Source organism: Telopea speciosissima, chromosome 4 (genome assembly GCF_018873765.1).
Source record: "Telopea speciosissima isolate NSW1024214 ecotype Mountain lineage chromosome 4, Tspe_v1, whole genome shotgun sequence".
NCBI lineage: Eukaryota > Viridiplantae > Streptophyta > Magnoliopsida > Proteales > Proteaceae > Telopea > Telopea speciosissima.
The window spans coordinates 57,069,101-57,096,451 of record NC_057919.1 but is presented as its reverse complement, the minus strand read 5'-3'; the positions used below and the strand labels follow the sequence as shown (position 1 = coordinate 57,096,451).

General features: G+C 39.9%; 1 protein-coding gene and 1 long non-coding RNA gene across 6 annotated transcripts in view; one reads left to right on the top strand and one right to left on the bottom strand.

Annotated features, from left to right (window-relative positions):
* The window catches only part of LOC122660437 (uncharacterized protein At3g49140), a 57,558-nt gene that overhangs the window by 11,486 nt on the left and 18,721 nt on the right, over positions 1 to 27,351 (top strand). For 2 of the 3 annotated variants that reach the window (XM_043855746.1, XM_043855745.1), the window contains exons 4-7: positions 16,016 to 16,118; positions 16,211 to 16,275; positions 16,842 to 16,961; positions 17,414 to 17,512. In XM_043855746.1, coding sequence (XP_043711681.1) covers positions 16,016 to 16,118; positions 16,211 to 16,275; positions 16,842 to 16,961; positions 17,414 to 17,512 — 387 coding nt within the window. The remainder of the gene's footprint in view (positions 1 to 16,015; positions 16,119 to 16,210; positions 16,276 to 16,841; positions 16,962 to 17,413; positions 17,513 to 27,351) is intronic. The other variant, XM_043855747.1, reaches the window with a different exon arrangement.
* LOC122660438 lies at positions 369 to 27,135 on the bottom strand. Of its 3 annotated transcripts, XR_006332687.1 has the most exons (5): positions 27,125 to 27,135; positions 19,761 to 19,765; positions 18,703 to 18,854; positions 18,241 to 18,243; positions 369 to 380 (listed from the first exon to the last, which is right to left on the bottom strand). It is a non-coding gene; the product is annotated as an uncharacterized LOC122660438 (long non-coding RNA). The 3 variants fall into 3 exon arrangements; XR_006332688.1 differs by lacking the exons at positions 369 to 380; positions 18,241 to 18,243 and adding an exon at positions 2,589 to 2,599; XR_006332686.1 differs by lacking the exons at positions 369 to 380; positions 18,241 to 18,243 and adding an exon at positions 15,446 to 15,457.

Below are 27,351 nucleotides of genomic sequence, written 5' to 3'. Positions count from 1 at the left end.
ACAGAGTATTAGTCAATGAAGCTTGGCTTACTTCCTTTCCCTCCTCTTGTGCCACCTTTGATAACCCAGACATCTCTGACCATTCCCCAATCTCCCTTTCCATCCAGCCTTACTCTTCTTTTGGCCCCAAACCTTTCAAGTTTTTTGATATGTGGTCCTCTCATCCCTCCTTGCCCACGGTTTTGGAAGCTTGGAACAAAACAGTTTTTGCCTATTCAACTCCCCTAATTGCTTTCTCCAGGAAGCTTTGCAATGTCAAGGAAGCCCTCAAGGTTTGGAATAAGAACATTTTTGGTGATATCACTCTTCAAGTTGCTGATTGTAAAGAGAGGCTTGCCTCTATTCAGATTCAGCTGCAGGCTGACATCCTCAATAGCCTTCTTGCTGAAGTCGAGAAAGAGACCACTATTGAGTTATCCTCCTTGCTCCTCGGAAGAGAACTTCCTCAAGCAGAAATCTAGAATCAAATGGCTTGACTTGGGTGATTCCAATTCGCTACTTCCACCGCTCAGCAAGGCCAGGTGTCAATGCAAACTCCTCACTCAGCTCACTTCCCATGATGGCTCTCTTGCCACTACTGTTAGGGACATAAAGGACTTGGCTGTTCAGCATTTCAAAGGTATATTCAATGCTCCCATGGAGGGAAATGTTCCTATCCAAAGTCATTTGCTCAACAAGTTCATCCCTCTTGATCATCTTGATGTTTTGAGCTCTATCCCCAAAGAAGATGAGATTGTGGAAGCTATTCATTCTCTAAAGGTGTCTGGTGCTCCAGGGCCCGATGGTTTCAGTATTGGATTTTTTCTTGCTACCTGGGATATCATCAAGGTGGATCTTATTGCTGCCATTGAAAGCTTCTTCTTCAACCCCAGCCAGATCAAAGGTGTCAATCATACTTTTCTTTGCCTTATTCCTAAAAAGGAAGGTGCTTCGGCTATGAATGATTTCAGGCCCATTGCCTTATGTTATCTTCTCTACAAGTTTATTGCTAAGATCCTAGCCAGAAGACTCAAGAGTGTTGTGGATTTACTGGTTAGTGACAACCAATCAGCTTTTATCCTAGGCAGGAACATCTCAGACAATATTCTTCTTTGCAATGACATAGTCAGAGGCTTTGATAGGAAGAATCATGCCCCGTCTATTCTTTTGAAGATTGACATTCACAAGGCTTTTGATTCTCTAAGGTGGGACTTTATATCTCAAGTTATGCTCAAGATGGGGTTTCCTATGCCTTTTGTTCATTGGATTAGCTCCTGCATCTCTTCCCCAAAGTTCTCAGTCTTAACTAATGGTAGTCCTGCGGGTTACTTTGGAGCTTCTGTGGGGATTTGTTAGGGATGCCCTCTATCCTCGTACTTGTTCACCTTGGCCTTGGAAGTCCTTTCTAGGCAAATTCAGATCTGTACTGATCAGCAACTCATTGCTCCTATGCCCAAGTGCAAAGCTTTAAAGCTTACCCACCTAGCATTCGCTGATGACTTGATGATTTTTTCCAAGGCCTCCATCGCCTCCCTTGAGTACACCTTGCTTTGTCTGTAGCAATTTCATGAGCTATTGGGTTGTCGCATCAACCCTTCCAAGTCCCTTCTTTTCTTTGCTAGAGTTTCAGAGTTGGACAAAGTGGGTTTTCTTGAGAAATCAGGCTTTCAAGAGGGGCACTTGCCTGTCAAGTACCAGGGGCTTCCTTTAATTCCTGCCAGGCTCTCTGCTCATCATTGCACCCCCATGTTGGATCTTATAAGGAAAAGACTCCAGTTGTGGAAAGGCAAGCTTCTCTCTTATGTAGGCGGGTTGGTGCTTATTAAATTTGTCTTAGAGGCTTCTTATATCTACTGGTCTGGCATTTATGGGCTCCCGCAAGCAACCATCAAGTCCTTGGAATCTCTATTAGCTTCTTTCCTTTGGAAGGGAGCCGAATCCTCAAGATTCCTCCATCCCATAAGATGGGCTTCGGCGTGCCTCCCAAAAAAGGAGGGTGGTCTGGGCATAAGAAGAATCAAAGATGTGAACACGACCAGTATCATCAAGCTGATCTAGAAGATGGCCTAAAAAAAGAAGAGCATTTGGGTTGATTGGGTTTATTCGGGTCTCCTCCGTTAAGACTCCATTTGGACTGCTTCTGCCTCTTTTGATGCTTCTTGGGTTTGGCGTAAGATCCTTGAGTCCCGCCACCTTGTTCTCCATTCTATCCACTCCTAGATTGGTGATGGTCTCTCTACTTCCCTTCGGTTGGATCACTGGCACCCCAAGGGAATTTTACTGCATCTGGTCACCCCAAGGACAATTTATGCTTTAGGTCTTCATAGGCTGGCTCTTGTAGCGGACATCCTTCATCAGGATGATTGGGCTCCTCCCCCTACCTCTTCCCTGTCTGTTTCTCTTATTTGGAATGACCTTCAGTCCATCTCCAGAAGATTGCCAGCTAGAGGTGATTGTGTCTCTTGGACAGCAAACAGCTCGCTTAAGTTCTCTTCCAAGGCAGCTTGGAATCTTATCCGGTTCAAAGGCACGACAGCTGTTTGGAGGAATCTTCTCTGGTTCAAGCATCATATTCCCCGCCTTTGTTTTACTGCCTGGAGAGTCTTCACCAACTATCTTCCTACCCAGGCCTTCTTCGTAGTCGTCAGATACAGGTCTCCACTGCCTGCTGCCTTTGTTGGAACAATGTTGAAGACTCTGCTCACCTATTCTTCGAGTGCCCTACCTCTAAGGCCATCTGGAAAGGTATTCTGACCAAATGCTGGCCTGCTCAAAGAAGAATTCTCCCTTTCTCACGAGCATGGATTTGGGTTGATATGACCTTTACTGGATCCTCTATTTGCAACACTATTGGGAAGATGGCTTTTTGTGCTGCCCTCAACCATATTTGGATGGAGCGTAATATCAGGAAATGGACCTCCAATTCTCGTTCATATCAACAGATTTGGGATTTCATTTCTTTTGAAATCTCCTCCAAAATATTGTTAACCCCTCCCTTTTTTTGTTCCGACACCCCAAGGAATAGACTTATTGTTGTATCCTGGGGTCTCTCTAATGTATCTTTTGCTGCTCCAATTCCCTCTAGCTGAAGCTTTGGTTAGCGGTTGGCTCTTGTAATTCCCCCCTTGGGGGCCCCTTTTTCTTTTTCTTTCGTTGGTAATGAATTCTTTTATTCACCCAAAAAATAAAAAACTTAAAATAAAAGACTTTAAATAAAATCACTTAAATTGGACCAATTGAACCAATTGAATGTAAACAACTTGAACCGGGCCAATTTAAAAATAGAAAAATAAACTAAGTATGGAAAATGCTAACAAAGCAAACCTAATCTATGGCTCCCAACCTAAGCCCTAAGTTCAGGACTTCTTCTTCTTCCTACTTGGTGCTGCATCACATACATATGGCCTACAGTGAATACAATAACAATGGGGATTTACTGAGATGGATTACCTACTACTGGCAACCTCTGGAGTTCTTGATGACGGATGTCTCCGGTCAACAATGCACTCCTTTGTCTTCCTTCTTCCTTTTCTCTTCTCTTCTTCTTCCTTCTCTTCCTCTCAAGCTCTCTTTCTCTACTCAATCCCTAGCCAAATCTTCAATGGATTCTTCAATCCCCTTCTTGGAACAATCAATAGAACAACCCTTCTCAAGAATGGTGAATAGCAATAGGGTAAACACATGGAAGCTCTCACAAGTTCTCCCTCTTTTTCTCCTAGCTTGTAGCATTCAAGAATGGTTGATAGCTTAGGATTTTCCCATTGAAGCTTCTCCTTCTCCTTCCTCTTTCACTTTTCTCCTCTTCTTCTCTTACTTTTATTTTGTTCTCCCCATCTGTTTTCCCCAGATTTTGGGAGCTAAATCCCTAAAATAACAAGCCCAAAACAAGCTTATTTCCACTTCCAGTCGGACTGGGTGCGCTCTAACCAGCTTCTGCACATTACTGGGAAAACTGCTCTAACTTCCTCTCCTAGCATCGGATTAACATGATTCCTGAGGCATTGGAAAGAAGCCTCAAAGATGCGAAACTTTCCTCTTTTGAGATTCTACAAAATCTGCAAGTAGGACTGCTAAAAAATTCAGTGAAGTTACTGCATATGTAAAATCATAATTCTGGCATATGTGCTGCCTCTGTTGTTTAAGCCGTATCTCCTTCGTTTGGACTCGGATTAATGAGATTCCAAATGCAATAGAAAGATGACTGTCATAGCTTCAATCTTTATGTTTTGAGATTCATCTCAGGATCAGTGGGAGGGGCTCAAAATGGAGCTCAAAGTCACTGGACATTCAGAAACAGTGTTCTGTACAGCTGTGTCATCTTCACTGTCTATTTCATCTCCTTCACCCAGCCTCAGATTGTCTTGATTCTTGAGGCATTGGAACAATGACTCTGAGATATAAAAATCTCATCCTTTGAGCTTCAACATAATCTGCCTCAAAGATAACTCAAAACACTCTTGAAGGTACTGCACTTACAAAATGCCACTTCAAACCATTTGCACTTCACTTTCAAGCTTCCTTGAACCAAGTCAACATCCACTCCAGCTGACCTTACAGCAGCTCCCCCTCATCACAATGCTTCCAATGACCCTCCTGACCATGCCAAATCATCAGACAGGCTGCCATCTGCCCATGTATCCCAGGAACTATCTCAACTTCTTCCAGCCACAGAAGGCTCTGGAAATTTCACCTAGTCATGCGATGCGACACACTCATTTTATGAGAGTGTTTGCTGTCATGAATATCTCATGAGATGCCAGCTCAGGATGAAGCTACCAATTTTAAGCATTGTAGCCGAGTTTTTTTTCACAGCTTCTTTAGTCAAGTCATCGTGTCACACTGGCTTCCTAACTGCCCATGTAACTGCTAATTATAGCTTCTAATTGGACTGTGGGCTGCCACTACTATCTACCAACTGAAACAAGCTGCCATTTGTCCATATAACTGACAACTGAATCTCTCCTGATAGCTCCCAACAATTGACATGCTCATGTTATTATCTACAGCTCTCCATGCTTACTACTCATGGATGACAGTCTGTCTCATCTGCAGTCTTCCTCATGCAGCTGCTCTTTCTTTGTCAGTCAACAAAGCTCATCCTTCAACTCTGAAGACTGCTCACATTGCCAAACCTACTATCCAGCTACCAAAGCCATCTGCCACGCCTTTGCCAACTGTCCAGCCATGTCGGCCCAGCTGTCCACTTTGCTCATCTTCAGACTGACCATCCACATGTCACATGCCTGCATCTCAGCCCATTTGAGTGAGTGTGTTGACCATCAAGAACACCAACACATGCTCACTACCCAAGTGGCTGCCTGGTTGAATGTGTTGACAACAACGACAGCTACAGTGCTCAACAAATATTGTGGGAGATTTGGGGAGAAAGGAAAGCTAGAATACTTGAAGAAAAGTCTCATCAAATACAATGAATCTGCTTGGTGGTCGTTTTTTTTAATGTCTGATTGTGCTTCTTGAAAGCTAGATTGTTGTTGTGCATGGGTTGTTGAGCCAAGAATTGGGAAGATCATGTAGCCTCCTCCTTCCTTTTTACACCTTGAAGTGTAAAGGAAAAAGAAAATAGAAATTTGTTCCTTTGTAATTAGAATAAATAAACTATACAAAGGCGATATTTTGTAAAATTTTGAACCAAAAAAATATATATCGTAAAACACGTACAAATTTACTAGAATAATAAACTTTAATTGATGGTGGATTGTTCATCATAAAAAAGGTATATTATATTTGGGGTATCAGACTTTTGGAGAAATCACATTTGGAGTACCTCAGGTTTGATATATTATGTTTTGGGTACCTTTTTTTTTTTCATATTTCCAACTTTTCCCATGCTACCACCTCCAAACTCCTCCCACCATCATCTCTTCCAATGGAATGGATGTGGTCTTTCGGGCAGATAGAGATTGATGCAGTTGTTTCAACCGCAAAGACATAGAGCGCCGTTGGATGTCCACTCTATCTTCCTTGATAGCCAGCTGCCGGCTACTGCACCTCTCTCTCCCTCCAACCCCTCTACCCCCTTCCTCCCTCACTCCCTCTCTCCCCTGCCCCCTTCCTTACCCTTGGCTCCCTCCTGCAACCCCTTCCTTCCTCTTGCAACGAGGGCTGTCGTTGTTGTAGAGAAGAAATCGAGTGTCAAAAGGTTGGGGATGGCGGAGTTTCCAATGCCTCATAAGTCATAATATTAAGTACTTATTGGAAACTCTGCCATCCCCAACCATTTTGACTGTCGTTATTGACTTATTGTACTTAATATTATGACTTATGAGTCATTGAATTTATGTTTCCAAGTGAATTTACTTGTTTAAATTGTTTATTAGTTATTATGTCCTCTAGTGCTTAAAGTCTTAAACAATGTGTATGTGTAATGTATGTGTAAATGTGTTATTAACTAAATTATACATTAGGATTCGACCGTATATTGCCAATCAATGGTGCAAATCCAAAACACCACTTTGGGTAACTATTTTTGTAATTTGAACATTTAAATGTGTTTATATAGCCTAAAATAGGGTTTCCATGAAGTTTCAGGTCTTAACCTGGCCTAAAACCTACTGAAATGACCTACCGAAACATTGCAGAGAAAATACATTATTTCAACCGAAACATCTGAAATTTCGGATATTTTGGTCAGACCTAAATACCGAAACTAAAAGAGATTTTAAACCTTGGTTTATAGTGATGTGCAGAAGATAATGAAGATGATGTTACACAACGAATTAAAATAGGATAATGAGGTGGTTAAAATTGATGAGGGAGATTCCACAAAATGATTATTTTAGGTATCTAGGCTCAATCGTAGATGCGTTAATGTATATCGAAATATGAAGAAGAAGAGGCCAAAACACTGTTCACATTGCTGTTCACGTGAATAGTATCACAACCCCTTAATTTGGTTTGATGAGAATATTACTAGAAGAACCATGGAGGCAGAATAGTCTTTTATTTATTAGTGATTCAAGTCTTTAAGTGAGAGGTATAATTGTCTCTTGGGGCTTAAGTATTTAAAGGCTACTTGCTAGAATTGATGGAGCCATATTCAGAGGTGGGGACCACCAATGAAGAGCATTGGCAGCAATATTTGATCACTTAAAAATGGGATCCACAAGGAACAAGTATCGGCTGGAATATTTAGAAGACTCCTAGAAGACTTGAAGATTATATCTAGTTTCTATTTTTGAGTCAATCCTAGTTACTATTTTAGTAAATAAACAGAAAAAGAAGAAGGAAGAAGAAAGGGGAAGAAGAGAGAAAGAGGGCCGAAGAGCAGTACTCTCATTAAAGAGAGAGGGCTGCGATATATTTCTCATATAAAGGGGTTAGGGATTAAAGTGTACAGGGACAAAAGAGGAAAAAGACATCAATAAAGAGAGGAGATCCTCTCGGTATTAAAGCCAGAATTCTGATGCTAATCCCGAGAGGGATATTCTCCATCTTAACACTCCCCCTCAAGCTGGAGCATATATATCAATCATGCGCAGCTTGTTACAAATATAGTCAATCCTCCCACTTCTTAAAGACTTAGTAAAAAGATTTGCGAGTTGCTCTCCTATCTTGACATGCTTTGCAGAGATTACTCCCTGCTGAAGCTTTTCTCGAACAAAGTAACAGTCCACCTTAATGTGTTTGGTCCTTTCATGGAACACTGGGTTTGAGGCAATATGTATTGCTGCTTGGTTATCACACCACAGTTGCATTGGTGAAGAATCCTCAAACCCAAACTCAGTCAGTAACATTTTTAGCCAAACCAGTTCAGAAGTTGCATGTGCCATGGCTCGATACTCGGACTCTGCACTTGATCTAGCCACTACACTTTGTTTCTTACTCTTCCAGGAGACAAGGTTACCTCCTACAAACACAATAACCTGTAGTTGATCTCCTATCAATAGGTGACCCAGCCCAATCTGCATCTGAGAAACCTTCAACTCTCCCATGTCCATGGTCAGCATATACTAATCCTCGTCTTGGAGCCTTCTTGAGATATCTCAAAATTTGGATAACAGCCTCCCAATGAGGAGTTCGAAGAGATGACAAGAATTGCCTTACAACACTCACTGGAAAGGCAATATCGGGTTTGTTGAAAGTCAAATGGTTGAGCTTTCCAACAAGTCTTCTATACTTCTCTAGATTTGCAAGAACATCTCCCTCATCAGCAACAAGTTTGACAGTAGGGTCCATCAGGTTATCAAGAGGTCTACACCTTAACATCCTAGTCTCTGTAAGTAAATCAAGAGTATATTTTTGCTGTGAGAGGGATATACCCTTCCTCGACTGAGCCACTTCAACACCTAGGAAATAATTTAATTTCCCCAAATCCTTAGTTTGAAACCTTTGTTGTAAATGAGACTTCAAACTCTTAATGCCTTCAAAGTCATCTCTAATAATGACAATATCATCCACATACACAAGAAGGAAAATTCTGCCTGTGTTAGTCTGTCGATAAAAGAGAGAGTAATCACTGTTACATCAAGATAGACCAAACTCAAGAACTACTTCTGTGAACCGACCAAACCAGGCCCTAGGAGACTGTTTCAAGCCGTACAAGGGCTTCTTCAACCTACAAACCAAGCCAGACTCCCCCTGAGCAACAAATCCTGGAGGTTGCTCCATGTATACCTCCTCTTGGAGATTACCATGAAGGAATGCATTCTTGACATAGAGCTGGTGCAAAGGCCACCTATGAGTGGCTGCAAGTGAGATCAAAACCCGAACAAAAGTGTTTTTAGCAACTGGAGAAAAGGTATCGGAATAATCCACCCCATAAACCTGTGCATAGCCCTTAGCCACCAGGCGGGCCTTAAGGCAAGCAAGAGAGCCATCTGCATTAACCTTGACAACAGAAACCCATCGACAGCCTATAACGGATTTCCCAGGTGGCAATGGAACAAGATCTCAAGTCTGGTTATGTTCCAAAGCCTGCAATTCTTCCTCCATAGCTGTCCTCCAGCCAAAACTAGACAATGCCTCTGCAGTGGTCTTAGGAATAGGATGAGATTCAATAGTAGACATACAAGCACGAAAGGAAGTAGACAAACTAGAATAGGAAACATGAGCAGAAAGAGGGTGGCGAACACACCGATGCTTACCTTTACGCTGAACAATGGGAAGGTCCAAATCTGAAGGCGGACGAACAGGGACTGGTGTAGGATCCTCAGACGGCAAAGACATGGCAGTAGGCAGAGGGTCAACAGGGGCAGCAGCTTCTTCCCTTGGACGACGACCGTAAACATTGCGAACTGCAGGCCGAACAGGCATAGGTACAAAAACAGGCGGAGCAAGCATCGGTACATGAACAGGGGAAACAGGCACAGACATAGGAGAATGAACAATATAAATGGGAATATTCTCATCCAAAGTAGATGAAATAACCAGTGTATCCATATATGACTGAGACTCAAAGAAAGAGACGTCAACAGTAATAAAATACTTCTGAAGAGTGGGAGAATAACACCGATACCCCTTCTGAATGCGGGAATAGCCAACAAAAATACACTTGAGAGATTTAGGGTCAAGTTTGGATAACCCAGGAGTGTGATCTCGAATAAAACAAACACACCCAAAAACACGTGGTGGCAAATGAAATAAAGGTTCGGAAGGAAAAAGCAAGGAATAAGGAATACCACCTTTCAACAGTGATGAGAGCATGCGATTGATGAGATAACATGCAGTCAAAATGGCATTCGCCCAAAAGGATTTGGTCACCTTCATTTCAAAGAGAAGGGGCCGAGTAACCTCCATCAAGTGACGATTCTTCCATTCTACCACACCATTTTGTTGAGGTGTGTCAGGCCAAGAAGACTGATGAATAATACCATGAGTGGTCATGAAAGCATTAAATGGAGCAGAAAAGTATTCTCGTGCATTGTCACTATGCAAAATTTTAATATAACAACCAAATTGATTTATTATTTCAGCAACAAGGTGGAAAAGATAGAAAACAATTCAGATCGACACTTCATTAAATATAACCATGTAACACGAGAGTAGTCATCAACAAAAGTAACAAAGTACTTAAACCCAAGATTGGACGTTATGGGACAAGGACCCCATACATCAGAATGAACCAAAGGAAAAGGATCAGCGACCCGTTTATTGACTCTAGGGGAATAACTCACAAGTTTCCCAAACTGACAAGACTCACAATCTAAAACTGAAAGAGAACGAAACTAGGGTAAAGTATCTACAAGCTCTGTAAAGAGGGATGTCCCAGCCGACAATGTATCTGGTGAGGGGATGATGTACTCGAACAGGCAACAGAAGGCGTGTCCTCAAGAAGATATAGCCCCCCCGATACTCTGCCTCTACCAATTGTCTTCTTCGTCTGGAGATCCTGAAAGACACAACCGTCAGGGAAAAAGGTTATAAAACAGTTATATGCCTTGGTGAGTTGGCTAACAGACAAAAGGTTAGATGGGAATTTAGGTAAATAAAAAACTGAAGACAAAGATATGGCAGAAGTAGGCTGAACAGTGCCGGTACAGCGGTACCTTTGACTGTAGCAAAGGAACCATCAACAAGGGTAACAGTAGAAGAAGAGGTATGTAAGAGGAAAAGATACCTGACGTCCCAGACATATGATCAGACGGCCCAGAATCAATAATCTAGGGCCTAGAGGTGGAGAACCAGGCAGTGGCATTACCTGTCTGAACCAAAGTAGCAGTGGAAGGAGTCTCCTGAGATGCCTTTCCCTGGCTGTACTGAGCATACTCCTCCTCTGTCATAGTCAAAGGCACACGACGCTCCTCCATAGGCACAAAAGGGGCTGCTGGTTCAGTGGTAGCAGTGTCAGCTGTCTTGGACTGAGGTGGTTTGCCATGTAACTTCCAACAAAAGCGTTGAATATGGCCAGGTCTACCACAATGGTGACATACCCTCACCGGACCAGTTTTCTCAGATTTATCAGTCAAACTTTGAGTACTAGCTGATGAAGAAGCAACGGATGTGGGATTCTTGGTAGGACCACGTCCTCCTGCACGGCCATTGCTCACAAGGGCAGTGCTATCAATAGTGCTAGAGTCTCGTGTAGTGTCTCGAGATACACGAAGAACCATAGAAAAGGTATTTGCAAGCGAGGGAACCTTGTCACCGCCAAGGATATGAGATTGAACAGAATCAAACTCTGGTCCTAAGTTTCCCAAGAAGCTCATAACAACCAACTGCTCCCGTTGGATTTGCATTTGTGTCACATCAGAGGTAATGGGCAGCAGTGCATTCAATTCTTCATACATGCGCTTGAAATCAGCAAAGTGTTGGGTAAGTGGACCACCCTTCCTATCAACACGATAGAATTCCTGGGACAGTTCATAAATCCTCGAAAGGTTGTTGTGTCTAGAGTACAACACGGCCAAGTAATCCCATAGTTCCTTGACAGTGTTGATATGTGTAACCAGGTCAACAATGTTACTGTCCATGGAATTCAACATTTGTCCCAAAATTCGAGCATCAGTAATTTCCCATGAGGACTCATCAGTGCCTACAAGCTTCACCCCTGTTAAGTGATTTTTGTTACCCCATCCAGTTAAAACTAAGGACACAATCTTCTGCCACTGCTGAAAGTTGTGACTCCCTTCCAATTTCTTTGAAGTGAGATACGTTGATGAGGAGGATACAACCTCAGTCACCAATTTAGCATCCTTTTGTGACTCCCCCATTACAACCAATATAAAGAGAAACCAGAAATAACACTTGACAGGTCCAAAAAATAGCAGCAAAGTAGTTCAAAGAACTCCAAACAGCAGTAAAAATAGTCCAATATGCTTCAAACAATAAACCAGCAACACATTCCAATGGGATTCAACAAATGAGCACCAAAAGACTGACCCAAGTAGCTGAAAAATAATCCCAATCAAAGAGCCATACATCCATAAACATCAATCCCAATCAGCCAAACCGAGAACCAGGTAGCCATAGGAATCGATATGAAAATTTAATCCCTTCACTATTGAATGCAGAACTCATAGTAGAGTGTAAAATATAAATCCCAATCGAGCTACACAAGTATCAGCATTATAGAACATAGAATCGACCACTATTCTTCAGAAATCAACCGAAAAGAAAGAGGACATCAAACCTGATCTACGATGTCATCAACCCATCACAAAACAGTTCTTAATTGCAAGAAAATCTGGGGTGAAACACCCCCTGCTACAGAAGAGAAGTCAAGAGCCCTAGGAGATTGATTACACCTTCACCTTCTTGTTGTGGGGATGAAGAAAGCTATGGAGAACCAAGTGGAGTTGCGTGAGCTTGTACCCAGTAATCAGATGTGCTCTGATACCATGTAAATAAACAGAAAAAGAAGAAGGAAGAAGAAAGGGGAAGAAGAGAGAAAGAGGGCCAAAGAGCAGCACTCTCGTTAAAGAGAGAGGGCTGCAATATATTTCTCATATAAAGGGGTTAGGGATTAAAGTGTACAGGGGCAAAATAGGAAAAAGACATCAATAAAGAGAGGAGATCCTCTTGGTATTAGCGCCAGAATTCTGACACTAATCCCGAGAGAGATTTTCCCTCTTAACAGTATCTATTTCCAAGCTTAGTTTCTATTTCTTTGTTACTTGAGGTGCAAGTATAAGCCATCTATTTATTGTAAAGGCTATTAGAAGCCTCCCCATGATTTGAATAGTTGAATGAAATTTTCTTGAAGCATGAAGATTCTGTTATCCCCTGTGTGGATGAAGGGCTGAGAGGCCTGGCTGGTGAGAGCCAAAACCCCTAGGGCTGAGAGAGCCTGGCTGGTGAGAGCTGAATCTCCTTATCTTCCCTCCTATTCTATTTTCTCTTCTTTATTATTCCTCGGCTCCCAATCAAGTGTGCTTGCTGCTGTCTCTTGTGTCTGCAACTATTGCTGCTGGAGAGTCCTTGAAGACCTGAATCAATTCCACAATCAACACCAAGTATTGCTACTGCTGTTTACACAATCAAGTGAAAGACTGTTGCACCCTGCGTATCTGTTTCTCTGCTGATTCTGCTGCAACTTCAAGGCTTCATATCGCTTCAGCTACGGAACCTATTGGGGCCATATTCGAAGCATCTGGAGAGTACAACCTGCTCATCAATCGACTTTGTTTGGTTTCCCCAACTGCTTGCCAGACTGGTTTTTCCATTAACCTTTTATTTTGAAGGCTGGTTTCTAATTTCAAGTCCTCTTCATAACTCAGCATTCAGCCATCAGAATTGGCTCTAATTTGGAGCAAAGGATCTGATCGGCATCACCTCCACTCAACCTAAGTTTGGTAGCCATCTGTTGGCTGGTTTGCCCTCCACCTCCGAAGTTACTAATTCTGGTTTATTGCTATTCTGATGTTCTGCACCCTGTCATCGATCGTACTGTAGAGTTGTTCTTAGTTGAACTCCTTCTACATTATGCGTCCATTGATCAGCCTATTCCTTTAAAGCTTAAGGGAAAATTTTATAAGACTGTCATACGACTGGCTAGATGTATAGTGTAGAATGTTGGGCAGTTAGGAAGACTCATATAGATAAACTAAGTGTAGTGGAGATGAGGATGTTGAGATGGATGTGTGGCAAAACTAGGAAGGATGGAGTAAGGAATGAGCATATTAGAGCTGAGTTGGGAGTAGCCCTGATTCATGATAACCTACGAGAGAGTCGTTGGAGGTGGCATGGCCATTTCCAACGGAGGCCTTCGGATGCTCCGGTACGGAAGAGTGATTTGATTCATATTGAAGGGACTAGAAGAGCCAGGGGCAGGCCTAGATTAACCATAGGAGAAGTGGTGAGGAAAGACATGCATAGCTTAGGACTCGTATCTTGTATGACGTCGAATTGAGCTGATTGGAGAGCAAGGATCCATGTTGCCGGCCCCATTTAGTTGGGATAAGACTATGTTGTTGTTGTTTTTATATTAATTAATTAATCAACAAAATTAATTAAAGAACATCACATTACTGATCAATTTTGGCTGAAAACATATTTCCAATATTTCAATTAATTTTCTTGATTTTTCAAACCAAAATAGAACATTTGTCTTATTTATTTTCATTTTTTTTTGCATTTTAGCAATAATTTTTAAAAAATCCGAAAAGAAAAAAATAAAAGCGTTAAATAAAATCACACTGTAGATGTGTCTAACATATATTAATTTGAACTCCATCCATCGCATATTACCCCTATTTTTTTCAAAAATTTGTTGTGGGAAAATGCATTTTTTAAAACATAATTAAAAATCAATTCAACAACCTAAAAAATAATCTGACTCAATTGAAGGAGCTAAAAGAGCTAGGGGCATGCCTAAAATGACCATAGTAAAAGTTGTGAGGAAGGACTTGCATAGTCTAGGTCTTGTACCTAGTATGACCTCAGATAGAGCCTATTGAAGGGCATTGATCCATGTAGCAGACCCCATTTAGCTGAGATTCTCCTGACTTGCTGGGCTGTGCTTCTTCCCTCTTTCATTTGTCAAATTTTTTTTTTCATTTCTCATCTCATTCTCCATCCCCCTTTTCACATCTCTTCATTCCCCTTTTTTGCTTATGCCTAAGTTTTCCCTACTTTTTTTTGTTCGGATCCATGTAGCCGACTCCATTCAGTTGGGATAAAGGCTGAGTTTGTTGTTGTGATGAAGTCATAGATCGGGTCATTCTATCTTGTATATTAAAAACTTGAAATAAATCTACCATATTTCTAGTATAAAAAAAATTGGATTTGGGGAAAAATGGTATTACCTTCAAGCTTCAAGTAGCGAATCCACTGTCTAGCAAGGTTGATTGCATAGAAGAGTGCAAGAAAGAGGCGTTAGATAAAGTATTTTGGCAAAAAAGTACAAGTTTTGGGCAAAACTTCTTCCCCTTAGTCGAAACTTGCGAAATCAGCACCTTCTTTGTTGAAACTTGATGAAAGATTCAAGTTTCGATGGAGATAAGGAACTTTAAATATATGGTCCAACCAGGTTCAGGTCGAAACTAAGGTTTCGACCTAAACTTGGTCAAAACATGTCGAAACCAACTGAAACCTATCAACCCATGGTTTTGTACCGGAAACCTGCGATACTGAGATATCTCGGTCGAAACTGCAGGTTTTGACCTGGATCTTGAACCATGCTTGGAGGAGTAAGAAGTAGACTATTAGTCTACTATAGCTAGATCAAGTGCAAAGTCTGAGTATAGAGCTATAGCTCATACTGCAGCTGAGTTGATGTGGTTGAAGTCTCTCCTACAAGTTTTGGGATTTGTTGCTCCTAAACTAATAAAGATGTATTGTGATAATCAACCTGCAATCTAGTTTTTCATGAGAGGACCAAGCACATTGAGGTCAATTGTCAGTTTGTGAGGAATGCTGTCATGCAGAAGATTATTTCAACTCTATTTGTCAACTCCGGCAATCAACTTGGTGATGTATTTACGAAGGTGAGGCACCCCAGGTGTAATTTCTTGTTTAATTTCTTTGAACGATAGGTACTCCAGGTGTAATTTACCCTAAAAAAAGTGAAAAGGCTATTTTCCTTAACCTAATCTAACTACCTTTTTACCTTCATGTTTTCCTTATTACTCCTCTCACTGTAAGAAAAATAAACAATTTGAATTCTATGTTAGCTCTATGTTCTTTAGATATGCTGGTGTTGAAGTCTTTCCCTAATACCGTTAGCCACTGAATTGAATTTTCAATGCCCAGAAAAGGGAATTTTGGCAATGTGGGCAAATTTGGTTTATCAGGTTGAAACTTTCCATGAAGTTGTGGACATGTGTAACTGCTTAGATGCCACCTAAGCTGCAATGTGTAAGACTTGCAAAAGTCCTTTGCTTCATGACCTCTTGAACTGATGTTGACCTGTATATTTGCTTGGATAAGTATTCTGATAAATTCTCTGGTATATAGCTGAATAAGTGAATAGTAATGATGTAGGCTCAGAGAGGCATCGCATGCTTTAGCCAAGACTTGGAACAACTATGACAAAACATAAATCCTTTGATATGAAATAGCTTGTTAATTATATCAATTCATAAGAAAATATGTTCAATTTCTTTTCTTCTGTATTTATAGTGTTTTTTTTCTTTCGTAGGCTAATAGCAACGCCTTATTGTTATTCCCTGGGATGGTACATTGCGAACCACATGAACAAATCTCATGGGCCGAATTTCATTATATTATTGATGACTATGGAGGTTAGCAACTTTCAATTTTTCTCGAATAATTAGACTCGTATGTATTTACCCAATTTTTTCTTTTAGTGACTTTTAGTCTTTTTGTTTTCCAGATCTATTTTTTGAAATTTTTGATGATGAAAACATATTTCAAGATCCCGGTGCAAGTAATCCTGTGGTGAGTAATGCTCTCTTCTTTCTGAATTTAGTTTAGTAGCTCTGTGTTCCAGAATTGTTGCTTATTTGGATGCATGTTTCTGTATGAAAAGTGTTTGTCTTTAGTGTTGTATTGGTCAACCTTTGGATGGTGTCAGCCCAAAAGTCATATAGTAGCTGCTTATGTGATTATGGGATTCTGCTTATACATTTAAATTGAGTTGCTGTTTTCCCTTCTTTCATGCTGAGATTGGAAAACCTGGACTATTTTCTTCTGTTTCCAATTTAGTCTCACCCCCCTAGGGCATGGAAGGGAGCTTCTTCAGGATTGGTAATTCACCCCTTCTTATCTACATGTAATTTTATCCAGAATGGGCAGATAAGATAGTTTCATATGACTTTTGGCTGATATTCCACACTAGATATTGTGAGTAAAAAATGAATTTCCTTGCTGGCACAAGTTGGCTATTTGTGCATCAAATACAAAAATATTTATTTTGCATGTACATGAAAATACTGTTAGTAAAATTTCAACATGTATAACTGCAAATGCTAAATTGTTTGATTTTGTGGTTGTATTTCTTTCAGAATGTTTTGATTGGGATGGATATCTCAATGTATACGAACAGAAGGGTAGATGGTAACTATAACAACATTTCAGACAGGGGCAGTGATGCTGATATCCCTTTCAATGATGATCTTTTTGAGGCTAGTAACTGCTTGTTCCTGGACTACTTTCTTTCTTTTTCTGCCTCTGTTTATTTATTGAGTGTTGGCTAAGAGGCAAGATAAAGCTTTGAAAATCTGGTAGAGAAACAAACTTCTGGAAAGATGGTTGAAAAAGAAATGGACAGCTCAAATTGCAGAATGCCAATATGTGGGAGTGTATATGATTGCATTTGGCTCTGAAATTTGACAAATGCGCAATCTGTACCATTCCCTATGTATTAGCAGTTGGAACTGCTGCATCCCCCCACATGGCACCTTAAGGTGTATTGTAGAGGGAAGGCTTCCTCAACGTGGTGTACAAAAAACCTTTTTTATGTTCATTTATTTGTTCTTTTTCTTTTTTGAACATTAAACATTGGGATCATCTTTGCACTCACTATGCTGTGATTCCTATTTGCATATTTCACATGCAATTTTGGTTTTTCATACAGGCTATAGATCCTGATGCATTGGATATTCTAGTTGATTGGAGGATGCTAGATATTAATAATGGGGTTCATCCTTTGTATTTTGCCAAGACTTTGACAAAGGTGATTATTGCTGGTATTTATTTATTTATTATGTACAATAAGTTGCTGATTTTGATTGAGTTCTTCTCAATTGTTTGGGTTAGGAATATCTTTCTGTTAATTTACCATATACTGATTAGTATGTACTACTTCCATCTGTCTACTTCTCCCACACCCTATAAAATCTCCTAATTCTTTGTAAAGCAATATTGAATCTGCACATCATAATAGGATGGTGGAAGAAGCTGTCGTCCCTGTGAATGCTATATTGCTTCTTTGTTTAGCTGCATGGAGAAGTAGCTGATTGAGTTTTAGGTTTAAAACAATATTTAGCACAAGAAACCAGTATCTGCAACATAAAAAAACAAGAAGAAAGGAGGAGAGAGAGCCGCAAGCACTGGAGAAAAAACCAGACTCACGGTTTGTACAGATTACAGAATGACAAACTGTGATCCCTACGATGTTTATGTAATATGATAAGAGAGAGAAAGTAAAACTATACCCTTAATACCAAAAAAGTACTATTAAACAACACAAACAAATATAAAAGAAATAAAACTATCTCCCCAAAATACCCCTGCGGTAATAATAACACAATACCCATACATTCAACACTCTCCCTCAATCTTGAACATATAAATGAATGCCCAGCCCAGCTTGGAACAGCCTTTTTGGAAAGCAGGACTAAACTGAGGGTTGGTAAACATATCACCCTACTGATCTGCAGAAGAAACAAAAGAAGTATCAACTTCCTTATTACTGCATTCCTAAAAAAGCGACTATCAACTTCAATGTTTTTGGTCCTTTCATGAGGCACCGGGTTACTGGCAATGTCAATAACAGCTGGATTATCACAGAACATCTTCATAGGTTTAGTAACAAGAAACCCCAACTCTTGAAGTATTGATTTTAACCACATCAACTCAGCTGCAGTATGAGCCATAGTTCTATACTCAACCTTAGCACTGGATCTTGCCACAATTGTTTGCTTCTTGCTTCTCCATGTGACAAGATTGCCACCAATGAACGTATAGTAACCTGTGGTAGACCTCCTATCACCGTCAGCATTTGTCCAGTTTGCATCAGAATATCCAATCTAATTAATATGCTGATGAGGTCGGTAAATGAGCCCCTTTCCTAGATCACCTTGAGATACCTGAAGATTTGACAATTTTTTTCCTAGTGAGTCTTCTTAGGTGACTCCATAAAACGGGACACATGAGAGTTCGATCATTTATGTATGATTCCTCGTCCACTCAACTTTCCAATACAAGAGGTTTTGAAGAGAAAAATCCTTTCTTGGGCCCTAAGTTGACCTTGGTAAATTCATGAGTTCGATTCGATTATTCTTTCCTATTCCTGACTAGTAACTCCAACAACAAAGGATATATTAGGTGTGGTAATAGTTAGGTAAATGAGTTTCTCTACTAATCTCTTGTACCTTTGCTTGTCATCAAATTCCTCGTCATTAGTAGTCCCAAACTTCTGATGTGGATCCATAGGAGTATGATGCAGATAAGTCACCTACAGGGCTTATTTTATTGGATCCTTGGGATGGGATATGTATGTATTGGGCTTTTGATTCCTTGTGTTTTCTTTGTAATGGGCCTAAAATGTGGGTACTAGGTAGGCCTACGGGATTAGGCTTAGTAGTAGTTTATTAGCTTTACTTTCATTCCCAGTTGAAGTATGAGAAGTTATTTAATAGTTGTAAGTTGTAAGTACTCCTATTCATAGTAGGAGTATATTTCAGTTTTCCTAACTCAATTAGGAGTTTCGATTTCAGTCTATTTAAGCACTGTAAGTCTGGTAAGCCTCTTTCATGTCTTGAATAATAAAATTTTGAGTTGCCTTTGGCTGCCAGAATCTGTGAGAGACAGAATGGGAGAGATTCCCTTCAACCTGAGATAGGATTCCTTCCCCTTTCTCTGTTCTACCACCAGTTTCTCTTTGTGTTTTCATTCTGGTTTAAATCTATAGTCACTGTTGGTGTTTGATCTAATATTTCAAGAGGGTTGATTGGTCCCTCACTGATTATCAGATCCCTATTAGCAGGTAAGATCAAATTCTAGTTTAATTTCTGATTTATTCAACCAGCAGCTACTCCGTTTTCACTCTAATTTCAGCACATAGTGATCTGCTAATTACTCCTGATTCTGCAATCTGATTTCCACGAAACCTTGGGACATCAAAGAGCATCCCTAAAGTGACATTAAACCTTAGTTTGGTGGGCAGAAAATCAGTATATTGATTGCTACTTTAAAATCACTCTAACTCAGTGAGTTCGGGTTTCAGTTTATTGTTGATCTAATTACTCCCTAATTAGCAATCTAATTCAGTTTCAATATTTGGGGGTTTGATAGCTCATATCAAGGATAGAACTCGATCTGAATTTGGGGGAATTCTATTGGTTTGATTTGATTTAATTTTAGTTTGACTATTCTTCACTATTATGTCCAGATTTCTGTCGAGTTTAAATTTTCTAATTACTCTCAAATTACTTATCCAATCACTCTCATCTTCTGAAGGGTGTTATTATTCATCGTCAGGGATTAGAAATCTCAAGTTGGACCTTCATTTGAGAAGGTTGACTTTTCTATTGACTTGACTTTTGGGAGTGACTGTTTCTTGAGATCCTGGCTTGAGAATAGGTCTGATCTATTGTTACATGTCTACTCTTGCATTAGAGTATAAACCGGTTTAGAAGCAAGTATACCAATCTCAGATAAAATATCTAACACATTTTCTCTATGACAGACTAACCCCTTTTTTACTTCGAAGCACTTCAATACCAAGAAAATACCCGAGGGAATCCAAGTATTTCATTTGAAAATGTTGTTGTAAATAAGATTTCACCTTTGTAATTGCAGATGCATCATCCCCAAATATGATAATATCATCTACATACACAACCAATACAATCACCCTAGAATCCTTGCAATGAATAAACACCAAATTGATTAGAATTACATTGTGAGAATCCACGCCGACGCCGAGTAACAATCAAACTAAACTTATCAAACCATTTAAATCATAAATTGCCTTGTGTAACTTACCAACTCTGTGAGCATTCTCCCCCTGAGCAACGTACCTTTGTGGTTGCTCCATATACATCTCATTAAGGTCACCATATAAGAAAGCATTTTTGATATCCAACTGATATAAAAGTCTGTCTAAATTCAAAACTAAGGAAAAGAGCATACGAGCTGAATTAAAACAAGCAACAGGAGAGGTCTCAAAGTAATCCACATCATAGGTCTGAGTACATCCCTTCGCAACCATACAGGATTTTATCCATTCAACTACGCCATGTGGACTGTACTTAATGGTGTACACTGAGCGAGACATTGCACAAGGTCCTTACCTAGAGGTAAATCCACCAGAGTTCATGTCTGTCGGGAAATCAAGGCATCCATTTCTGTTTCCATAGCTACTTTCCACCCAAGATGAGATAAAGCCTCATGATGAGTTTTAGGAATGGAGTGATTAGATAAGGATAAAGCAAGGCTATGTAAGGGAGATGGGAGGTGAGATAGAGAAGTAAAATTTTCTATAGGATAAGTAGTCATGGATTTTTAAGTGCAAGAACGGGTACCTTTGCGAAGAGCAACTAGTATGTCATCAGGAGACGAGGTGGAAGCAGGAGATCCAGCTGGAGGATCAAGTCGTGCGGTGGTCTATGAAGCAGGAAGAACCAAATTAGGCTGCACTGTCTTCTTAAGCTGCTAATACACTTTCAGTGGTGCAGACAAGGTAGTGGTTGGAGCATCATCAAATGGCACAAGAGTAGGATCGAAGCTTTTATTTCGCAGGGGACGGGCCACCTCTTCAGCTTTGGATGAAGAGGCTCTGAAAGAGTTGGAACTTCCCCCTGTGGATGAGGGTCCATCTTCTCAAACAGGGGACACGGACCGGCAGTTTGACAATCCACTGATTTCGTACCTCCAACGGAGGGAGGAGCTGATCTGCTCATGTGAATGCAGGGAACGCAGGACATATTAGTTACTTAAGAGGTGACCGAACAACATCTGTGTCAAGGGAAGAGCTAGTGGCAGTGGGTGAAAATATGGAGTATTCTCAAAAAATGTAACATCGCCACTGACAAACTGTCGCTGAGTAAGAGGATCATAACATTTGTATCCTTTTTGAGTTTTAGAGTAACCAAGAAAACCACACTTGACAGCCATGGGAGACAATTTATCAACCAGGGACTGCAAATTATGAACAGTGCATACACATCCAAAAACCTAGGTGACAAAGAAAATAATGAAGATTTTGGAAACACAATAAAAAAGGTGTTTGGTTATCTAGTATAGAAGAGGGCATTCGGTTAATTAAATAACAAGCTGTGAGAACTGCATCACACAACGTTTGGGAACATTCCTATGAATCATTAGAGACCGAGCAATCACCAATAAATGTTTGTTTTTTCTGTCAACAACCTCATTTTGTTGGGGTGTACGACAACAACTCGTTTGATGGATCATACCATGATTAGAACAAAAAGAGAAGATATCTCGTGCCGAGTGTATTCAAGTGCATTATCAGATAAAAACTTTAATATAAGCATTAAACTGAATATTTATTTCACTATTAAAATCTTTAAAAACAGCAAAAATTCTGAATGATCTCTCAATAAATACAATAATGTCAAATGAGAATGATCATCACAAAGGTGACAAAATAAAAAAAAAAACCCTTTTTATGACACGACAAGGACCCCAAATGTCAGAATGTATTAAGGAAAATAAAGGACTTCCACACTACAAAAAGGGAAAGACGACTGATAATGCTTCCCGAGTTCACATGCTTTGCACTCAAGGTGAGACACAGATTCGTAACTAGCTACCATATGCTGAAGTTTGGATAACGATAGATGCCCCAATCGAAAGTTCCATTGAATAAGGGAAAGACCACTGAAAGTAGTAGTAGCTACAGTCATAGTATTAAATCTCGTTTCGGAATATTGTATTTTTTCTATGAGTTTTGCTTGGCCATTTGGGGTGAAAAATGCCGAAATGATCGAAATAACCGAAATTTTGACGAAACAGTGCATTTTTAGACCGAAATTACCGAGATTTCTGAAACGAGATGATCGAAATTTCTGAAATATTGCATTTTTTTTCAATTAGATGTTACATTTTGTTTCAACTCGACAGAAAAACTCGAAATATTCGAAATTTCTACTGAAACGAAACGAGATTTTAAACTATGGCTACAGGAGAGGGTCCAACGTAATTCAGATAATATAGTCCATCTTGCTCAAGCTTGCCACCAATCGTCCTCCTTGTTTGAAGATCCTGAAAAACACAATAAGAGGGATAGAAGGTGACAAAACAGTTAAGAGATTTATTAAGTTGACTGGCTGATAAAAGACTTAAAGATAATTGTGGTAGATGAAGGACAGATGACAGAGTCATGGATGAAGTAGGTGAAACTATACCATGCCTACTCACATGGGTAGAGGACCCATTAGCAAGAACTACAGGGAAAGAATTGGGAACTTTGGACCGAGAAGAAAACAATTCTGACGTACCAGTCAAATGGGTAGAAGCACCAAAATCAATTATCCAAGGAGTAGAAGATATGGTAAATGCTGATGTACCCGTGTGAGCCAGTGTGGTTGTGGATAAGGAAGTAGTATTGGATAACTCAAGATTATGGAGACGTTTAAGTATTTGATTGTAGTCATCGCGAGACACAGACCTTGATGGAGAAGCTCCAGATGAAGAGACAAGGGTGGTGTTGCCAAAAGACACCTTCTCTGTATTACCATTTGACACGATGGTATTAGGTAATTGCGGAGCCCATTCTGGTTTACAATGTTTAGCCCAACATGTTTCACTTGTTCGATTACGCTTGCCACAGAAAGAACACTGTCAAGAGGATCGGTCAGTCTGCTATTCACCTGTACCACGGCCCATGGAACTAAATCTTGGTCTAAATTGACTGAAATCTCAAGTTGTTTCTATTTCGGGCATGTACGAAATGAAACCCATGCCCGGAAGCGAGATCTGGCACGTTAGTTCCCTTGCAACCTTTTGTACAAATTTGTTGCCAAAGTCTTTGCTAATCGTCTCCAAGTTGGTAGTTGATTCCCTAGTTAGTCCCAACCAATCTGCTTTCATTTCTGGTAGAAACATCTCTAATAACATCCTGCTCTGTAATGAGCTTGTTTGAGTCTTTGATAGGAAATCCCACCCTTTGCTGCTCTTATAAAGATTGACCTCCATAAAGCATTCGATTCCTTGTCTTGGGATTTCATTGTCAGTGTCTTGCACAAAATGGCCTTTCCCCTGCCTTTATCAATTGGTTATTCCACTGCATTTCTACTCTTCATTTCTCAGTGCTTATTAATGGTAGCCCTGCTGGTTTCTTTGCCTCCTCTGTTTGCCTTCCCAGGCTGATTGTTGCTTCTTGGGGTCTTCCCCCTTCTATCTTCAGGCCTTATCCTCCTTTCCTCTGTAAAGGCAAGGCTTTGTTATTTTTTATTTCTTTGGTAATGAATTGTTTATTCACCCCAAAAAAAATTTATTAGGTCTGTTATAAACCCTAATGTTGCTGTTAGTTAAAGGTGCACGTGTTGTCCTACAGTACAGTCGATCCCATTGTTGGGTTGAGAGTCTTGTTTGCTGTTTAGTTACCCTAGCCCCATCAAAGAGTTAGGTGGTAATGCGATGAAGTTCTTCAATTATGCACAGATAAGGGATAGATTTAGCTCTTTTGATGGTTGGGGTCTCATCTGGGAAGGATAGTTCTGATAAAAATTTAAAAATCTAATGAGCCAAGGTAGCCAGATCAATTCGTTAGGGAGAACACCAAGCTCTAGCCTTCCCCATGCTTCTTGTTGGCTTAACTTGCTTGAGCTTGTTGGGTCTGGTTGTAGTTCTTGTGGGTTGTTTGGTAGTTTAGGCACCTTTTGTCTGGGTTGTTTAATGGGGCCTTTTGTTTCCAATCTGTAGGTGGATGTGCATAAGCAGTATGTGCTTCCGTTGGGCATCCATGGCTTGGGATTTTGTTGGATCAGAGATATTGGTCGGAAATGCTTTTTGCTTTTTTTTTGTCCCTAACACTCTTCTTCTCTTTTCCTCCTCTTTTTTCTCTCCTTTGTCAATAAACAGAATTAACTACAGATTATGCCATTAGTTTATCTGTTTTATCATATTTGCTTTAATTTGAATTGCTATGAACTTTTCATATCTGATAATATCTAGAATCTGAAAAGGGAAAACATAGATTTTATAAATAAAAGATTATGGTTTTAATGATTGAAAAGTTAGGCAGTGGTAACTTATGGATTGGGGGTTGAGGCTTGGTCTCTTGGACACAGTCCAAGGAATCGGGATCGGATCGGCTGAAGCGGCCGATTCGGATCACAATTGGCTGCAGCCAATACCAATTCTGGCCGATTTGGTCCAGTGATTTGAGGGATTTTCTGCCGATTACCTCTGATTCCTCGCAGAATATGGCCGATTTTTCCGATCTGGATCGGAATCGGCAGCGATCGATTCTGATTACTTGAACAGTGGTCTTGGAGCTGAATCAAGATTTTGATATTGCAATGTCCCCTATGAAGCCCTTAAAAGAAACACAAAATACGGGCAAACTACCATTCTGTTTTGTTGTGTTTTTCTTTCTTTTTTGGGGAAAATTACTTGGACACCCCCTAGACTATTGCCCGTTTTCTTAATATACTTACTTTTCAAACAATTACTTGACACCCCCTGAAACCTGACGGTGCTGGTCTGCTGTTAGTGGTTGAATGGAAAAGTCCATTTTACCCTTATCACCTATTCAATAGAAAACAGTGAAATTAAAATAACTATTTACCCTTCTTCTTCTTCCTACTGCAACCACACCTTCTGCTGCCATACCTCCTACCCTATCATATTTTACTCATGTATTAAATACATGTTCATTATGTTTGTCTTTTCCCTTTCCCCATTTATGAACCTTAAATCCCAAACTTCCATTCGCCTCTGCAATTTGAGTCCCCCTCCTCACCCTATCGCCTCTGCAATTTGAGTCTCTCTTCTTACCCTCGTCTCTGCAACTCAGTGAAGCTCATCAAAGGTCTGACGAGCAAGAAAAATGTACGCTATTCTGCTTTCTTCTCTTCTTCTTCCTTCTCCTCCTCTGGCAATGGAGGTGATGGTGGTCGCTGCTCCTGCTTCTTCGTCTTCTTCTTCTCTGGTAGTTGCATTGACAGAGGTTGTCGCTACTGCAACCACACCTCCCGGCAGCCATGGCTGCTGTTTCAAGAACCATAGAAGGTGCCATGTATTAAGAAAAGAGAATTTTTTCTGAAATCGATTAGGGTTTGAATCTGAAATCGGTGGGTTGCAGGAAGAAGAAGAAGGATTTGGGTTATTTTGATTTAAAATTGTTTAAGAAAAGAAAATTTTTCTGAAATCGGTGGGTTGCAGGAAGAAGAAGAAGAAGAAGAAGAAGAAGGATTTGGGTTATTTTGATTTAAAATTTGTTTAAGAAAAAAGAATTTTTTCTGAGGAAGAAGAAATTTTTTTGGGCATTTAGGGTATAAAAGGGTCACTTCACTACCCTTAAAGGATAGTTTGGGCATTTAGGGTTTTTCTAATCCATGATGTCATTACTAAATGATGACTGACTAACGGACAGGACCTACTTGAAAGAAATCATAAAATGCAGGGGTGTTCAAGTAAATTTTTGAAAAATGGGAGATATCAAGAAAACGGGCAATAGTCTAGGGGTGTCCAAGTAATTTTCCCTTCTTTTTAATAGAATGAAGTTCATGACCATGTACACACCGACATAGAGTCAGGACATGAACTTGAGATGTTCCAGCTGAAAGAACTTCTGTTCCAAAGATTGCCTATAATGGCTAGTCATAGGCCTTCCAAGCGTTAGACTCGTATTAATTTACTTATAAACATTATGACAAATCAGATAGTTAGGATCAAGGTTTAAGTTATCGGTATCGGGTATCGTATCGGAAAGGTGATTTTAAGAGACAATGTATCGTATTGGAGAGTATTAACCATATCGGGTCATGTATCGACCCTATACAGTTGATACTTTTTAAGTATCGTATCGGTGCCGTATCATATCGATACCCTAAAAAAAAGATACATATCGGCGGATACGTTAAGATACTTAAAACCTTGGTTAGGATAGGTGGATCATCGGAGCTAATCAATATATGGACTAGAGGTTTCTTTAGGTATGATCAATCAGATGATGGCCACAATGACTCATAGAATTGCTTCTTTTTTCTTCTCCGTCCTCTATGTTTATATTTTTTTGATAAGAAACAATGAAAAAAAATATATGTATTAAGAAAAATAGAGGATCAAAGAAACATTGCTCAAAGTTATTGCCGGGGGGAGGGGGCTGAACATAAACCCAAACCCAACACAGCTATGTATGAGGTCGAAAGGCATTAATGATGGTCTCTTAAGCTTAAGAAGCACATTTGAAATGTAAAATGTTTTCTGTGAAGACATTATAGAACTAGTTGACACGTTGCAACATATATGTGTGTGTGTCTGTGTGTATATATATAATTGTTCAATAATGAATGAAAGAAGAAAAGAAGATAACCATGTATGTGCATATTACTACGTAACTATAAATTATCAGTTGAGATGATGACACAAAATACTATTTTTTGGATGTTTCCTCTTCCTGGGTGCCCAATTCTTGCATTGTTTTTAATAAATTACCTTTTCTTTGACCTCCAAAAAAAAAAAAGTCAATGCAGATTATGTAGCTTTCTTTTTCCTTTTCCCCCCACCTTTGCTAGAAGAATTAGTCATCATTGAAAAAGTTTAAAAGAAGATTGCAACTGGATTATTTGTGGGGTCACTAATGTGGAATTTGTG